Source organism: Triticum dicoccoides, chromosome 7B (assembly GCF_002162155.2).
Source record: "Triticum dicoccoides isolate Atlit2015 ecotype Zavitan chromosome 7B, WEW_v2.0, whole genome shotgun sequence".
NCBI lineage: Eukaryota > Viridiplantae > Streptophyta > Magnoliopsida > Poales > Poaceae > Triticum > Triticum dicoccoides.
In genome coordinates, this window is record NC_041393.1 from 542,888,099 (window position 1) to 542,906,525 (window position 18,427).

Sequence of the window (18,427 nt, forward strand, 5' to 3'; positions counted from 1 at the left end):
TTTTCCTCCCATGGTTTCCCTGAATCTGTCAGAGGGTGGAAGTCGACCTGGTTCTATTGCAAAGACATCCCGACTCCTGGTCAGTTGACTGGTCTTCCACATTTTTCTCTGGAGAGGCTTCGTGCTCATCGCTCGCTGACTGTAGAAGATCACGAGAAGGGTGAGGTGGGTATGTTGGTTGACGCAATGGTGGAGTTGATCTGGGGCTGAGTGACTGGCATGGAACTGTTGGAGACATTCCTCATTCGACGGATCCAGCCTCTCCAGGCCCGCGACCACCCTATGTGGTTGTATTCAGGACCAGAAGACACCACTCGGGTTCACCTGGAGGAGGTCACAGAAGAGACGGTGGCCCAGTGGCTTCGGAGCATCACTGGGAACAAAGACAACCCACACGGGACGAAGCGGATCTTGCCGTTCGACTCTGAACATCTTCCCGGAGAGGTATGATCTATCTTGTCGAGTGTTTTTCCTTTATTGCTTTTCAATATGCACTTGAAGAAGAAGCATCGCCATCCTCCTAATACCGCACCTGTGAGGACTAAATTATCCTTACCTAAATTACTAGTTAGAGCGAAGGCATCAAGATCCCCCCCAATAGGCAGAGGGGGGCACTTGCTGATGAATCTTGGAGGAGAGAGTTTGCCATAGTCACCGAGGGGAATCAGGAAAACACTCGGAGAAAAAGTCATAAAAAGTCCATTTTAAACCTGAACTCATAAAGGTTTCTCGAAACAAACCCTCAAGTCGAAATCTCCGTTGATTGCACCTTGAACTATGCAATCCCGGTCTAAATTGAACCCTGGCATCATTTGGTAGACAAGGATTGTCGACGTGTCAAAGGATGGACGAAATTGATGCCATTTCACATTGTTCCCTGTTTGGATGGTCCGCTTTAGTTTTCTTCTTCTTCTTTATAACGTGCAGTTTTTCTTCTTCTTTAAACCTGTTTGGATTGTCACCTTTATTGCTTTTCAATATGCACTTGAAGAAGAAGCGTCGCCATCCTCCTAATACCGCACCTGTGAGGATTAAATTATCCTTACCTAAATTACTAGTTAGAGCGAAGGCATCGAGATCCCCCCCAATAGGCAGAGGGGGACACTTGCTGATGAATCTTGAAGGAGAGAGTTTGCCATAGTCACCGAGGGGAATCAGGAAAACACTCGGAGAAAAAGTCATAAAAAGTCCATTTTAAACCTGAACTCATAAAGGTTTCTCGAAACAAACCCTCAAGTCGAAATCTCCGTTGATTGCACCTTGAACTATGCAATCCCGGTCTAAATTGAACCCTGGCATCATTTGGTAGACAAGGATTGTCGGCGTGTCAAAGGATGGACGAAATTGATGCCATTTCACATTGTTCCATGTTTGGATGGTCCGCTTTAGTTTTCTTCTTCTTCTTTATAACGTGCAGTTTTTCTTCTTCTTTAAAACTGCGAAAATAAGCACGCATGGTGACCCGAACCCAAGCCGTCCTATTGTTGGTCGATGAAAGTAACCATCAGAGGGAGCACATCTGTTGTGTTCACTTGCTCCCTTTTTCTTCCTTTTCTTCTTTTTTTTCCTTTTCTTTTTTCCTTCTCTTTCTTTTTCGTTTTCCATTTTGTTCTTAAATTCATGGCCATCTTAGGAGGAAGTAGAAAACCAAAAAAAGAACACCGTGAACCAGATTTCAAAAGGATAAAAAGGTCATGAAATTTTTTAAAAGCTCACGGATTTAGAAAAAGTTCAACAGTTTTGAAAGCAAGTTCATAGATTTTCAAAAAGTAAGTTCACGGATTTTGGGAAAAAAATTGTAAAACTGAAAAAAGTGTTGATTTTGAAAAAAGTCCACGGATTCGAAAAAAGTCCACGGGTTTTGTAAAATGGTTCATGAATTCAATAAAAGACCTGAAAAAAATCACGCATTAGATAAAAAAAGGAAAAAATAAAATAAAAATTGCATAAGGAGTTTCCATGAACATAATAAAGAAGAAAAGAAGAAATTGGAATACATTATTTAGAAGAGGTGAGGTGACGTGGTTGGTAAGGACAGTCACCAGAAATGGAGCTGGTGAGTTCTAATCACCTTGTGCGCGCACCTTTTTTTATAAGACAAAAAAGACATTTTTAATGGACAAAAAATACAAATATGTTGGCCCAACGCGGGTGCGCGGCACACCTTTTTAGCAGTGTAAAAAAACGTTTTTAACAGATAAAGAATACAAATGGGCTGGCCTAGCGTGGAGGATGGGAGTGCGCCGCACACCTTTGTTAGCTATGTAACAGAAATTCCTAAAAAGAGTTGTGTAACAGAAAAAAAGACATTTTTAACCGACAAAAGAAATACAAATGGGCTGGCCCAGCATCGAGCACGGGTGCGCGCCCTGTACCCCTTTTAGCAGTGAATGAAAAAGGCATTCCCTATTTAGCGCTGCAGGCGCCCGTTACAGGCCATTTAGCGCTGCAGGCGACTGGGCCGGCCCGTTTAATTCTTTCTTCTTTTCCTGTTAAAAGTCAAAAAAAAGGTGCGACCGCTGAGACTCGAACTAAAGACCTTTTAAATCTGAGCTACGCGTACAAACCACTATGCCATCTCAACTGATTGTGCAGACTCAAATCCTTTTCCCTATTTACCTTTACAGTTCGCGGAACTTTATTCTTTTTCTTTTCCTTTTTTTCATTTTTCTAGGAGCTGTTTTGTTCAGATTTTCTCTCTCTTTTTTTTGGCTAAATACGTGAACTTTCTATGCAAAATCGTGATTTTTTCTAAAAAAAATCAATGACCATTTCTTCAAGGCCGATGAATGTTTTCTCGAAATCGATGAACACTTTTACAAAATCGATGAACTTTTTTTCGAAATTGATGAATGTTTTTCCAAAACGACGAACTTTTTTCAATGTTGATGAACTTTTTTTCAAAATCTATGAGCTACTTTTCAGATTCATGTTATTTTTTCCAAAATCGGTGAACTTTTTTCAAAATCCATGAACTTTTTTAAATTTTGATGAACTTTTTTGAAAATCGATGAACATTTTTTCAATTCAATGAACTTTTTCTCAAAATCCATGAACTTTTTTTGAAATTTGATGAACTTTTTTTGAATTCGATGAACTTTTCTTCGGAAACAGTGAACTTTTTTTCAAATTTGTGAACTTTTTTCAAATTGGTTGAAGGTTTTTTCGAAATTGATGATCTTTGTTCATTTTTCACGAACCTTTTTTCAGAATTCGTGGGTTTTTTTCTGAATTTATTTTTCAAATAATTAATTCTGGGTATATAGTATATCTCTAGAGGAAGGGTTAAATGTTCCTCGTTTCTAATAGTAGACAAGCTTGGCCGCTTGGTCTGGGGGTTCGGGTGTTACGTTTCTCTTCCTTAGACAGTGGGTTCGAGTCTCAGTTTTTGCATGTTACATCAGTAGGTTTTTTACCGTCTTTTTTCCTTGATTGGGCCGGCCCGCTAGCTCCCGCTGCAAGCGCTGTTAGCGCTAACCGGCGCTGCAAGCGCCGACTAAGAAGAGCTCCCATGAAAAAAAGACATTTTTAACAGACAAAAAGAATACGAATGGGCTGGCCCAGCGCGGAGGACGGGGTGCGCGCTGTAGTCAGCACTACTGCTTCTTGGCCCACCAGCCAGACGAATCCCACCATATCAGCTTTTTTATGCTTCAAACAACGCCAGAGTTTGATTTAGACTGAAATTGCATAGTTTAGGGGTGCAACTGACGAGATTTTGATTTGGGGGTTCGTTTCGCCAAACCTCTACAAGTTTAAGGTTTAAAATGGATTTTTTTTCTGAAAAGGTCTGTTACAGAACTACAGACTGATATGCAAACCCTCGTTTTTATCTTTGAAACAGGAAGGTTTCCGTTGGAATTCAGAAGAACAACATTCTTCTGAGCAACTAAAACATGCTATGGTTAATTCCCCTGTTCTGACCCTGCCTGATTTCCCTAGGCCATGGACTCGAGTAGCCTAGCGCGAAAGCTGAGGTCGCTGTGCATCGGGGGGCAGCTCTCCCGGGCCGTGAGCCTCCTCCACCGGAGCGCCGTGTGCGCCGTCTCGGGCGCCTACGCTCTTCTGCTGCAAGAGTGCGTGAACCGGAGGGACGCGAGGCTCGGCAAGAGGATCCACGCGCGCATGGTCTCCACCGGCTTCAGATGCAGCGACTACATGGCCACCAAGCTGCTGATCTTTTATGCGAAGATCGGGGAGCTCAGCGTCGCCCGGGACCTGTTCGACGGAATGCCGCGGAGGGACGTCGTGGCGTGGAACGCGATGATATCCGGGTGCACGCGCGGGGGCGAGGAGGCGCAGGCGGTGGAGATGTTCGGCCTGATGCGGGCGGAGGGGCTGAGGCCGGACCAGTTCACGTTCGCGTCGGTGCTCTGCGCGTGCGCCAGGATGTCCGCGCTGGACCACGGCCGGCGCGTGCACGGCGTCATGGTCAAGTCTGCCGTCGCCGCCGTCAACGTGTTCGCCAACAGCGCGCTCGTCGACATGTACCTCAAGTGCAGCAGCGCCGAGGACGCGCGCCGGGTGTTCGCAGCCGCGCCAGAGCGGAACGTCACCATGTGGACCGCGCTCATCTCCGGGCACGGCCAGCACGGGCACGTGCGCGAGGCGCTGGCGCTCTTCGGCGAGATGACGCGCGACGGGTTCCGGCCGAACGACGTGACGTTCCTCGCTGTGCTCTCGGCCTGCGCACACGGCGGGCTCGTCGACGAGGGGCTTAGGCACTTCTCGTCCATGCCGTCGGACTACGGGCTCACCCCGAAGGGCGCGCACTACGCGGCGGTGGTCGACATGCTCGCCAGGGTCGGCAGGCTCCGCGACGCCTACGAGCTTGTCAAGAACCTGCCGGACTGCCAGGAGCACTCGGTGGTCTGGGGCGCGCTGCTGGGCGCCTGCAGGAAGCACGGCGACGTGGGGCTGGTCGAGCTCGCCGCGCGGCGCTTCTTTCGGCTGCAGCCGGGGAACACCGGCAAGTACGTCGTCCTGGCGAACACTTACGCCGCCTGCGACATGTGGGACAGCGTGGCCGGTATGCATGAGGCCATGAAGTCGCTCGGCATTCGGAAGGACCCTGCTTGGAGCGCCGTCGAAGTCCAGGGGAAGAAGCACATCTTCCTAGCCAGAGACACATACCACGACGAGCGTTGGGAGATATACGAGGCCTGCAATGCCTTGGCCCGTGCGATAACTGAGCAACCCTTGCGAGTGTGAGCTATGGTGGAAAACATCGGCAATCACTGCTGGTCGGAGATGTTCATAAATCCTTGCGATTTGTTGAGTGACGATGCTGGCCTTGTCGTTTGTCAGCAATTCAGCTGTATCCATTGACTGACAGGCAGTACCGGCAGTGCCATCTGAAGGGGATATTTCTGAATGACACAGCACAGTCGGTCGTTCGGACAAGAGATAGAACAGCTGATTTCTCTGGAGTCAACAAACTCAGGTCAGCTAGTGCCATACTAACTCTGTTTCCAACAACAGTTGCCTGAATGAAACTTTTCCAAATGTTTACTGCACTTAGCATTGACAGGGGAGATATAAATTATGGGTAAAAACTTAAGATAAACAAGTAGATCATCCTTATAGTATTTCAGGTGGGCAAAGTTGAGGCACCAGACACTATTTCCTCCTCTTCCCACAACAAACATTGCCTGCTAAGACTGAATGAACAAACTCCCTTATGTTATTCTTTTCGGACAAACAACCTCAGCAATCTACTGCGGTAATGCAGAGGCTCTAACAAGCCTTCTTGATCATCACCTAAGTAATGTGCTTCACAGCACATGCCTATCAGCTAAAACAAACCTATATATATCTATCTATGTCTTCTCTTCCAGTGCTGTTACACTGAATCTTTCTGGACAACATTACACCATGAATGGAGAGCATTATCAGTTGGGGACAAGTGTCCCAACAAAGCCCACACCGACGACGAAGAAAGCGATGGATTGCATGAAGAGAAAGATATAGTAATATCTTTTGCCAAACAAAAGGTCATAACTTCCACAAAAGAAGATATAGGCTGCAACACCAAGCTCCAAAAGCTGCAACCTGATTCCATATTAAAGTTTAGGTACGAGAGTTGAGAGATGCACATGAGTAAAAGCCAATTATGATAATGTACCTTTCTCTTATCCGCATTCGCAGCTTCTTGGTAACTTTGCTTTGTACTTTCATCTTCAGAACATCACCAAGCTTTTCTGTCACCACCCACTCATTCACCCTCCCTAGCTCCAGTAGACCGCTGAAGGTCGCCTTTGTTCTATGCAATGACATGACATTCTCAAACAGTACCCAAAAGATAACCAAGTGAAAAGACCTGCATCAATTGATGATTTCTCATGTTAATACGCATGTGTCAAAAGTCAGGAGGCTTAGGTTCATGAACTTTTAAACAAATTGCATATATGTTTAGATGATTGGTACCTTGGAGTCCCAACAGCATTGAGAAGGGTGATAACGGTAGGAATGTAGAAGTAACCCCACCTTGGTATCTCAACCTCAGGAACAAAAACTGTGGCTGGGATAACAAGGCAGTAAAACACAGACGTCAAAATGTGCCCGATTATCTTGCGCACAAAAAAGAAGTTGTAGATGACGTAGATTTTCTTCCAAAGCGTCACTTTCTGCATCAAGATCAATATAGCTTGTTAGCAATAATTTTATCTGTAACAGAAATTTCAAAATATACTATCTTGGTGCAAGTGACCTGATTTTTGACAATCTCCATCAACATTTTCCTGAAGAGATTTGCAGGCCCGCACGACCATCTATGTTGCTGGTACCGAAATGCCTTGAACGTACTTGGGAGCTCACTTTTAACCTGAAACAATATTTACAAGTTCAGCACATCATTCATAGAAGGAGTGCAAAGTGATGCAGTGGTTTTCTTGCATGAAGTGATAGGCTACTGGTGCATATTTACCCTGAGATCACCAAGGTACACGAACTTCCATCCCTTGAGGCTTGCTCGGACAGCCAGGTCCATGTCTTCGACCGTGGTTCTGTCCTTCCAGCCACCTGCCTCATTCAGAGCAGATATGCGCCACACACCAGCGGTTCCTGTTCAACAAGTATTTTGCATGTTAAGAAGGATCAGGTGATGCAAAGTGTGACTGCTGGCTGCTGCTAAAATCCATGGTCAAGTATGTACTACTATCTGTTAGTTACTCCAAGAAAAAATATACTCCCTCTATTCCCTTATACAAGGCCACTATCAAAAATACATTTTGCATCTATATAAGGCCACTAACATTAATCGAGGTAAAAATTAATGACGTTTCCTCGTAGTAGCAACTTATTTAATACTTGCATGCATGTAGTCATAATGACAGTGTGTTATTTCCTTCTCATTCCTTCCTTGCATGCATATGGGCATATTAATGATCCCGGTTAACGAGAAGAAAAGTTAGCTTGCAAAGCAGTCATTAAATTTTACATTGGTACATGTAATCTGAGTTTGTGGCCTTGTATAAGGGAATGGAGGGAGTATAGTGAATTTGATCCTTCAATTGTGTTATCTCGATCAATCTTTGTGTTTTTTCTGGATCTTTTTCCCCGGTTAGATCTAGAGCTGCCTAACATCAAACTCGTTAGCGCAATTGATTATCTGCCTAATGGTAACTCTGATCATGTTGCAACCTATGCTTGTTCTAGTAATACTATTGTGTCCCTTGGTTTCCTAGTAGTATTGTCTTGTGGAAGAGCTGACACAGAAGGCAAATGGTACACTGATGCAATTGCTTACGATTTTCTGACAGTGTGATCTGCCATGTTAGCCTTTTCCTATTTATGTACTCCCTCTGCAAACTAATATAAGAGCGTTTAGATCACGATCTAAACGCTCTTATATTAGTTTGCAGAGGGAGTACATAGGAAAAAGATACAGAAGCTTATAATTGGTCAAAAGTAAACACAGAGGCCTCACAAATGAAAATGGTGACATTCATATATTGTGAGATCAAAAGTTTATTACCATTGAAGCCAAAGAAGGCATAAGCTGAGGAACCCACTTCTTGCTCCACCTTGAAGTGATAGTCCAAGGACATCTCCTGCATCCTTGTCATCAAGCACTCATTTGCATTCACTGCTCACCATCACAGAAGTAGCAGCAGCAGCAGCAGCAAGAGAGAAATGTCATCACCATGCAGTGCAGAATTTCGGCCAAAACAGGAAGGGATGCCAGTGGCGACGACTCGACGTACCAAATACCCAGCGGGCCTGGACGAGGGCGATCTCGGGGTTGTGGATGAGGAAAGGCATGGCGCGGCTCAGGTAGTCTGGCTCGGGCTGGAAGTCGGCGTCGAAGATGACCACAAAGTCGCAGTCCTTGACGTAGCCGTGCTTCATGCCTTCCTTGAGCGCGCCGGCCTTGTACCCGCGACGGTTGTCCCGGATCTCGTACTTGATGTTTACACCCTTGTTCGCCCACCGCTGGCACTCCACCTGCACCAGCTCCTGCGCCGTATACGCGATCACGAAATGAAAACATCAGGACCCGTGCATATATATGCATGCAGTTCACGTTAATGGTCGTATGTAGCCATTGTAATAATAGAGTTAAAGAAACAACAATGGGTGAGCATGTGCATGTTATGCGCTCTTTTCGTACGCCTCCTCCATAAGAAAAGGAAAACATGTTTTAGAGTGCATGTTATGCGCTCTTTTCATACGCCTCCTGCCATAAGAAAAGGAAAACATGTTTTAGAGCACCTGCGTCCGGGCCCTTCTTATCCAGCCATCCATTCCCCGCATCGTAAGGCGTGCAAGTACATTTTTTTTCTCTCATATAAAACATATCTTGAAGTTCAAACCTTTGCAGAACAACAAAACTTTCTAACTAGAATCTAGGATAAAACTTTTAGAATTTTTAGTTCAACATAAATATACAAAATAAGTTTTGCTTGATTAAAGAAAATCTTATTTTAATATTTATATCGGACCAAAAATTCTAAGAGTTTTATCCTAGATTCTAGTTAGGAAACTTTGCTGCGCTGCAAATGTTTGAATTTCAAGACATGTTCTATATGAGAGAAACAAAAAGGAGAAAATTTCGTGTGGAAGTTAGTTGTGCCGCACAGATCTTATAGCGACATTGGAGAGCCAAGATAACAGGGCCCGGGTGCAGGTGCTCAAAAAATCTGCATCCCATAAGAAAAGGCTAGGTTTTCTGTGTCTCCCGCCGCCACCAGTCCACCTCGTCTCCGGTGGCCTTAGGGCCATGGCGGCGCGGTGGATCCCGGCCGGTCCTTATCGGTAGGAGGGCCGTATTTAGATGTTCCTTCGAGTTTTGTTAGGGTTTGTGTTCTACTTAGGAAGACAAGATGTCGGCGGCTCCATGAAGATGGAATAAGGTTCTCACCGTCTAGTCCTTATCCCGGTGGTGTGTCTAGTATCGTCGGTGGACGTGTGGAGGTGTGTCTCCGGCGGGTCTGTCTTTGGTAGATTTTCTCAGATCTTATCGTAGTTCATCTACGTTCGTGTGTCTTCAAGTTGGATCCTTCCAATCTACGCTGCTCTTCAACAGCGGCGGTTGCTGTTCTGGTAAGCTGGTCCTATGAGGTCTTAGCACCACGACTTCCCGACTGTCTACTACAACAAATTTTGCTCAGCTCCAACGAGGAAGGGGCGATGACGGTAGCGCGCCTTTGACTCGCTTCAGTGTTTGTAGTAGTCACTAGGTGGTATACGGATCTGTATGTAATTTTTATATTTCTATCTAGTGTTTGCCGTATTGTCATGATTAAAGATGAATAGATAAAAATAATTGCAAAACAAATTCAACAAACAACTGCACGTGTACTGACATATGCTAAGTGCGTGTATACATGCTTGTGCTTCTTTTTCCTGAAGAAACCACGGTAAAAGGAAAGTCAGAACTACCCCAATCTTATGGATAATGGAAATGTGCTGGAAGTTGGAGAAAATGCTAATGGTTTGTGCGCATATGCCTATGCGGTTTACCTTGATGGCGGGTTCAGTGGAGTCGTCCAGCACCTGGATGACAATCCGATCCGACGGCCAGGACAGCCCGCACGCCGCCCCGATCGACTTCTTGTAAACCTGCGAGCCAACCACGCAAAAAAAAAAAGTAAGTAGAGCTCGTACTACCATTTTTATCGGAGGACCGCATTACAGCGAAAGATTTGGCTAGTAAATGGCAGATTGTCAGCAGCCAAGACAGTAAAATTCGTACACCGACAGCGCTCACCTCGCGTTCATTGTACATGGGGATCTGGACGAGGACCATGGGGTAGGCGGCGTTGCCGAGCTCGGGGTCGTCGTCGCGGAGGGGCTCCCACCGCCACTGCCGCTCGGGGCGGCGGCCGATCAGCCTCATCGCCACGATGACGACGGCCATGTACACCTTCTCCACGAACAGGATCACGCACATGGCGAGGCAGACCATCACGGATGCGCGCAGCAGCGGCACGATAACTGGGCCGCGGACCTGCTTCCACACCACCGCAATCTGCTCCGCCGCCTCCATAGCAGCACACACGCGAGCAGATGAGAGGAGAGTAAACTAGCAGCGACAAGAATGGAGCGTGGCTGCTCCTGCGTGGAGCTCGGGATGTGTCTGTCCCGTCAGCGTCGTGCTGGTGGTGGGAGCAAAGGCGGGGGTATAAAAGGAGGGAGAGAAGCGAGAGGGACGGAGGCGATGACGTCGGGTAGGTTTTCTTGCTCGATTTATGTCGTATAAAAGATAGAGATTGGATCTCCAAATACTCCATATCACCAATTTGATTGCGCTGACTGCTGATGATATTTGTCCGTGGTTGTAGTTATATGGTGCAGTAACATTCTGCATGATATATATGGTATATTGTTCTACTTTACTTTTTGTATTTTGTGTAAAATTCGCTCTTTATTCATTAGCTGATTTTTACGAGGCTATATTGGTTGTGACATTTCGTGCACGATATGGTCAGTTTACCAGTTGATATTTTGCGTGATATGGTGAATTTAATGATTACTTTTACTTGTAGATCCAAAATCAGTCTAATTAGGCCTAGATTGTACTCCCTCCGTTCCAAAATAGATGATCCAACTTTGTACTAAAGTTAGTGTAAAGTTAAGCCATCTATTTTGAAACGGAGGGAGTATGAGCGATTGTATTTGTTGTACACATGGATAGAGGAGGATGTGCATGTCAATAAACCCAATTAATGTGTTTGCAAGCCATGGTTCGATTTGTCTTACCAAAACGTGAGACCTTGTACCCTCAACTTTTGATAGGACTCGTCCAATTGCACGGATAAACGATATCGGCGTGGACAAAAGTCTTGCGTGGGAAAACATAATAGGACATGTTTTATAGGATTACTTATAGCTGCGAACAAATAGTGATGTGCGGGATTCAAATGTGGAAGAACTCTCCCCCAGTGACTCTTGGTTTTGGCCACTTTGGAGCAATATATTCAGGTGGGAGAATTCTCCGCCCGGTGATTCCTCAAAAAAAAAAATGATGTGTGGGCTTCAAATGTGGAATTTTTAACAACACAAATTTCTTACATGGTAATGTATCAAACCATGATATCGTGATAGCCCAAATTTTATGTTGTGTGCAAAAAAAAATTGTGGTACTTTGGATTTTACATGTCCACATGTTTGATGATCCTTTGATCCGATGTCTAGATCAAACTAGCAACAACTCCCTGGTTGCTTCCATGTCTTATGCTATTGGATCCAGTTTTGTGGTCTAATTGTGTTATTTGCTGTATGTGCATGTGCATTCACCTAATACTTGATAAGACATGATATAGTTGATATTGGTGACCACACAATTAACAAATGTTTAGTATCACGAGGTTTTAACGTCGTAGTATCTTTTAAGATATGCATTGTGAAGGTTTCCGTTTCTTGTATGTTAAATGTGTTTGGTATGACGTGTAACAATAAATACGTTGGCACTGGCTTATTATTTTGTATCTTTTATTTAGCAATTATTAAATGATAAAAATATAATCAATAAATATTCTATGATATGTAAGGATGACATATGTTGGTATATCGATCTCGTTATCAATATCCTCATGAAGTTTCGTATTTCGAACGTGTCTGTATGTTTTTCCACTATCGATGAAATAAGGGCTGATATGCTATTAATCTGTTACCATTTTTTTGCATGTGTACATTGCTAGGTGTAGTGTGGTGGAAGTGAGGTGCTCGATGCCGATGAATGCCAGCTCTATGTGAGTTCTCATTGCTGCAAAATTATTGGCCTGGGCAAAAATGCTAGACTCGTTAACTGAGGCAGGGGTTTGATCTATGCCTAGATGTGTCCCGACACGTGCATTCAATCAGCGTCAAATCTATGCAATGGGATCTAGTGGATACACATTGTCGGTTTCGCTTATTTGAAAACTTAAAACACCCCTAAAGTTTAAAATCTTTGTTTGGTATATCTCCCATGGGGTTATCGTGACTAATGACAACTTGGCAAAGCATAACTAGAAGGATAGAGCAAACACAGTTGCTTTTGTAAGTAAATTACTCAAAGTCAGCTCATTTGGGGTAACCAGTTTTTGTATATTTCTTCTAGAACACTACGTCTCAGGTAGTCCGTTACTGATGTCGGCACTTCTTTCTTGAGATTGTTTTGATGCGAAAACTTTTAATGGGAGCCAATAATCACGTCCCATAGTGCAAATTTTATAACAACGGTACACTGGCAGACATGAACCAAGGCATAATGCATGCTAATGTGATATACACGATTGGGAGATAAATGTGACCCTGTGAGATATACATGATTACCTAAATCGCGGTGCGATTGGTGACCCGCCATAGCAACCAACTGCGTAAACAACAATTCGGAGTCAACCATGCATTATGGGGGTCTAAAAAATGGGGAGGGTAGATAAAGTGATCAAGGGGAGATTCGGAGTAGCCACCTACATGGCCATGCTGGTCATTCTTGTTGTAGAGTCAGGACCTTCCCATATGGCTAGGTTCTTGCTCCATCATGCACACATCATGGCTAATTTTGATCAACACATGTCTGGTGTGGCACATGCAAAGACAGTTTAGTAGTCGAGTCACTGTACATGACCTATGACCACAAGTCGGTTTCCACTGGAAGTCCAGGGGATGTGGATCACTCATAGGTTCCAAACTCAATTCGGTGTGCACATCAAACATTAGAAAAAACTACTTTGGTGCATGCAACCCACATTAAACAAATTGTCCGTCCATTGTAAGCCACGAGTATACTCTAGTTTCCATTTTATCGGGGAAACGCGTAGCGATCTTAGCACAAATTTTACAGGCCATTGATCTCCACCATGATTCAAAAACATGCTAATGTCTTAGTGTATAATTACTGTGGGGACATGTGATGTGTTAGCCCACGTTTATCACATGCATGAGTGCCTTTGTGAGTTATCCACCCATCGCATCATGCCAGTTTCTCTCTCCCCATGTCTTTTTGTTTGACTTCCAATCTTGAATCTCTTATATCTTTTGAACTAAAAGGCTAATATATGTTTCGTTTGCATATTTGTGATCCTTGCAAAGAATATTTTTAAACCACTCTAGAATAAAATTTGTCAATTTTTACAATTTTACCAAGTTAAAATGTTAAAACTTGAATTCACAATATTTAGTTTTTGCCAAATTTCACCAAGTTTTAACAAGGCCCATATGAATTAAATCAATTCGTAATGTTAAGTTTATCTTTAGGTTTAGGGTTTTGTGCTATGGTTTTAGTTTTATGTAATATTTTAGGGTTTAGGGTTTAGGATTAGGTTTTAATATTTGAAACTTGGTAAAACTTCACAAAAGTTAATATTACAGATATCAAGTTTTAATAGTTGAAACTTGTAAATTTTAAAACTTATTGTAACGCCCGGATAATTATGCTACAGTAAAACTCTCCTAATGATGCCATGTCATCTACGTTGCTGTTACTAATCAAGTGGTAGTTCAAAACCCTTGCAAATTCAAAAAATGAATTAGCGACAAACACCCAAAGTTTTCAAAAGTCAAAACAAAAATGTTCGGGGGTTGCCAAATATTGCATCGGTAATTATGGTGAAGTAAACACATTTTTATAAAATGCCTAAATACTTTTAAATGAATTTAAACAAAAAATAAATAATAAAGAAAATACAAAAGGAAAAAAAACAGAAGACAAAAAAAAAAGAGAAAACCCTTCCCCCCACTGGGCCGACTGGCCCAGCTGGCCACCTGGCCCATCCGACCGAACCGGCCCGCCTCCCCCTGCCGCCTCCTTTCCCTGTTCCCCCGACCCGGGTCGGAACAGGGGCGCGTCCCCGCCGCACCCTCTCGCCGGCGGCGACGAGTGGATAAGGACGCCGACGCCGCGCCCCCTCGGTCTCCCCTCCCCACTCGCCCCCACACTCGCCTTGGCTTCTGCGCCTCTCCCTCTCCCCTCAGATCCACCTCGCCGCCCCTTGCTCTCCGCCATGGCCGAGCGCCTTCCTCGCCACCGCTCGCGGTAGACGCGGCCACCGTCGCCCGTTCACCTCTCCGACGAGTCCAACAGCTCCGCCTCGCTCCTCTGCTTCGACTACACGACTGGATCGAGCCCCGCAACGCCCACGACGCCACCGTCTTCCTCCTCTGCTCCGACGAGCTTCGCCGTCGTTCTTCACCAACTCCGGCGACCCCCCCCTCTGCTGCTACTAATCCGTCACGGGCCTACGTGTGAGCCGCACGATGAGCCCTCCCGCCTCCTGCTCCTCCCCGATATCTCCCGCACGCGTTATAGCTAGCTCGGTGTCGCGCCCGAGAGCTCACCGCCGCCGGTCGCTTCGCCGCTGTGGCCATGGCCTCTGTCGTGCTCGCCTGAGCACGACATCGTGCTCCTGATGCTCACCGGAGCCCTACGCGCCCGCGCACTAGCCTCCCCGTGCCTCCTAACGTGTTGCCCGCCGGGGACCCGACTGTGCCGCCGCCTGCGCGCGTCGCCGGCGCCCTTCCGGTGACCAAATGGCCACGGGGCCGAGCCCTTTGTGCTCAGCGCGACGCGCAGCTCCACCCTAGCCTTCCCGTCAGCCCCGACGCGCGCTGCGTCGCCGTCTTCCTCTCACGCCCGAACCACCTCGCCGCCGTCGAGCCTGTAGCGCTCGATTCCGGCCACCCCCGCTGACGTGCTCCCCTCCATCGGACGCGGCGCGAAGAGGCCGTTCCAGAGAGCCTGGCCGCGCTCGATTTGGTGCCCCATGGGCGAAATCCGACGCTCGCCCGAGCCGCGCCGCCGCGAAAACGAACTCGCCGGCGTCTAAACGCTGGCCGGCTGACGTGGCATGCATGGGGCCCCACCCTGGGTCACTGCCAGTGGGCCTGGGGGCCCAAACTGGCCAAGTTGACCGGGTCAACTACGCTGATGTGGCAGCTACTGCCACTGACATGCGGGCCCCATCCCATAAAACAAATAAAAACAAATAGATAAACTGCTAATTAATTAAATAAATTAATTAAAACCTAATCTCTCACTGACTACTGGGCCCTACCTGCTAATTAACCTATTTAGTTAGTTTTAAAAACTCTGTTAGTACCCTGTCAATGACATGTGGGTCCCACTGGACCCACCTGTCTGGTTTGACTGGTCAACCGACTAGTTGACATGCTGACATCACTCTGATGTCATGCTGACTTCATCATTTACTATTCTGGATAATGTTGGATTTAAATAATTAATTAAATTCCTGAAAATGAGTTAAATCTTTAGAAAATCATATCTTTTAATCCGTAACTCGGATGAAAATACTTTCTACATGAAAGTTGCTCAGAACAACGAGACGAATCCGGATACGCAGCCCCTTCGTCTGCCACACATCCCTAACCTACCGGAATCGCAACTTTCCCCCTTCGGTTCATCTGTCCGAAAACGTAAAACACTGGGAATACTTTCCCGGATGTTTTCCCCCTTCGTCGGTATCACCTACTACCGCGATTGGGCACACCTAGCATCGATACTTGTCATGTCATGCATCGTCATGCATCTGTTTGCATTGTATTCATTGTTTCTTCCCCCTCTTCTTCCGCTAGACACCGAGACCGACGCTGCTGCTGCCCAGTTCGACTACGGAGTTGACGACCCCTCCTTCTTGCCAGAGCAACCAGGCAAGCCCCCCCCTTGATCACCAGATATCGCCTATTCTCCTCTATACTGCTTGCATTAGAGTAGTGTAGCATGTTACTACTTTCCGTTAATCCTATTCTGATGCATAGCCTGTCATTGTTGCTACAGTCATTGATACCTTACCCGCAATCCTAAATGCTTAGTATAGGATGCTAGTTTATCACCATTGGCCCTACATTCTTGTCAGTCTGCCTTGCTATACTATTGGGCCGTGATCACTCGGGAGGTGATCACGGGTATATATTATACATACATACATACTATACAGATGGTGACTAAAGTCGGGTCAGCTCGAAGAGTACCCGCGAGTGATTCACGGATTGGGGGCTGAAAGGACCTTTGTCCCGACGGCCCTCTGTGTGGATCTTTGTGGCGGAGCGACAGAGCAGGTTGAGACCACCTAGGAGACAGGTGGGCCTGGCCCTGGTCGGCGTCTGCGGTTGCTTCATAATAACATGCTTAACGAGATCTTGGTATTTGATCTGAGTCTGGCCATTTGGTCTATACACACTAACCATCTACGCGGGAGTAGTTATGGGTATCCCGACGTCGTGGTATCAGCCGAAGCACTTCGTGACGTCAGCGACTGAGCGGCGCGCGCCGGATTGGAACGTAAGCCTGCTCTTGTATTAAGGGGGCTAGTTCTGCTTTCGGCCGCCCACGCAACGTGCATGTGTGCTAAGGGCGATGGGCCCAGACCCCTGTGCGCTTAGGTTTAGACCGGCGTGCTGACCTCTCTGTTGAGCCTAGGTGGGGCTGTGACGTGTTGATCTTCCGCGGCCGGGCATGACCCAGGAAAGTGTGTCCGGCCAAATGGGATCGAGCGTGTTGGGTTATGTGGTGCACCCCTGCAGGGAAGTTAATCTATTCGAATAGCCGTTATCTTCGGTAACAGGACGACTTGGAGTTGTACCTTGACCTTATGACAACTAGAACCGGATACTTAATAAAACACACCCTTCCAAGTGCCAGATACAACCCGGTGATCGCTCTCTAACAGGGCGACGAGGAGAGGATCACCGGGTAGGATTATGCTATACGATGCTACTTGGAGGACTTCAATCTACTCTCTTCTACATGCTGCAAGACGGAGGCTGCCAGAAGCGTAGTCTTCGATAGGACTAGCTATCCCCCTCTTATTCTGGCATTCTGCAGTTCAGTCCACTGATATGGCCTCCTTACACATATACCCATGCATATGTAGTGTAGTTCCTTGCTTGCGAGTACTTTGGATGAGTACTCACGGTTGCTTTCTCCCCCTTTTTCCCCCTTTCCTTTCTTTCTGGTTGCCGCAACCAGACGTTGGAGCTCAGGATCCAGACGCCACCTTCGTCAACGACGACTACTACTCTGGAGGTGCCTACTACTACGTGCAGCCCGCTGACGACGACCAGGAGTAGTTAGGAGGATCCCAGGCAGGAGGCCTGCGCCTCTTTCGATCTGTATCCCAGTTTGTGTTAGCCATCTATGGAAACTTGTTTAATTTATGTCTGTACTCAGATATTGTTGCTTCCGCTGACTCGTCTATGATCGAGCACTTGTATTCGAGCCCTCGAGGCCCCTGGCTTGTATTATGATGCTTGTATGACTTATTTATGTTTTTAGAGTTGTGTTGTGATATCTTCCCGTGAGTCCCTGATCTTGATCGTACACGTTTGCGTGCATGATTAGTGTACGATTAAATCGGGGGCGTCACAAGTTGGTATCAGAGCCGACTGCCTGTAGGAATCCCCCTTCCACACTCCTTGCCCGAAGTCGAGTCTAGTCACTACTAAACTTTTACTAACTTGGCTGTGTGCCTTACGGGCCCACGTCACCATTGGGTGGTATTAGGATCTTTTACTTCTTGACGTTTACTCTGGGGCTCTGAACTCTCTCCTACTCGGGTTAAACGAATTTACTAACTCTGACATTAGGATCCCGTTATCACGTTCACCCCAAAGTTGGATAAGCCATAGTTATTCTGTAGGATAGCATTTTGAATAGTGCCCATATTGTCATTTGACTCCATTGAAACATCTTTGTTTTCAGATGGAACCCACGAGGCAGGTCGTGCGCCACACTGCGGCCATTGGTGCCTCAGGATCACCTGCTATGCTAGCTGATATGATGACCTATCTGGGTTATCGCTAGCACCCTGAGTACACGTCTACGAGGAGTACCAGGACTTTAATCAGGAGCAGTACCGTGCCATCGTCCACCTCTACTCTCGGGAGTATGAGTCCACTACCGTGCTGCACACCGCTCATGGTGTTGGAGTGACCATCGAGATGGCAGTCCACGATGCTGCTCATGATGCTCTAACACGTCTTCGTG

The 18,427-nt window shown here is 46.2% G+C and overlaps 2 protein-coding genes across 2 annotated transcripts; one reads left to right on the forward strand and one right to left on the reverse strand.

Annotated features, from left to right (window-relative positions):
* The first annotated feature begins 3,856 nt into the window (after positions 1-3,856).
* On the forward strand, positions 3,857-6,942 carry LOC119335590 (pentatricopeptide repeat-containing protein At4g16470-like). Its single transcript, XM_037607702.1, has 2 exons — positions 3,857-5,443; positions 6,747-6,942. Exon 1 carries the CDS (start codon positions 3,946-3,948, stop codon positions 5,209-5,211), a length of 1,266 nt encoding a protein of 421 aa, XP_037463599.1. The 5' UTR covers positions 3,857-3,945; the 3' UTR covers positions 5,212-5,443; positions 6,747-6,942.
* Positions 5,680-10,489, reverse strand: LOC119335589 (probable glucomannan 4-beta-mannosyltransferase 9). Its single transcript, XM_037607701.1, has 9 exons — positions 10,211-10,489; positions 9,964-10,062; positions 8,205-8,457; positions 7,976-8,086; positions 6,926-7,062; positions 6,710-6,823; positions 6,427-6,626; positions 6,125-6,319; positions 5,680-6,051 (listed from the first exon to the last, which is right to left on the reverse strand). The coding sequence occupies exons 1-9, from the start codon at positions 10,487-10,489 to the stop codon at positions 5,892-5,894; spliced, it is 1,548 nt and encodes a 515-aa protein (XP_037463598.1). The 3' UTR covers positions 5,680-5,891.
* Positions 10,490-18,427: the final 7,938 nt, after the last annotated feature.

Coding starts and splice junctions, on each gene's coding strand:
- LOC119335590 (XM_037607702.1), top strand. CDS start 3,946: ATGGACTCGAGTAGCCTAGCGCGAAAGCTGAGGTCGCTGTGCATCGGG.
- LOC119335589 (XM_037607701.1), bottom strand. CDS start 10,489: ATGGAGGCGGCGGAGCAGATTGCGGTGGTGTGGAAGCAGGTCCGCGGC. Junction 7,063..7,975: donor TGCCTTCTTTGGCTTCAATG/GTAATAAACTTT, acceptor CTTGTTGAACAG/GAACCGCTGGTGTGTGGCGC. Junction 6,320..6,426: donor AATGCTGTTGGGACTCCAAG/GTACCAATCATC, acceptor CAATTGATGCAG/GTCTTTTCACTTGGTTATCT.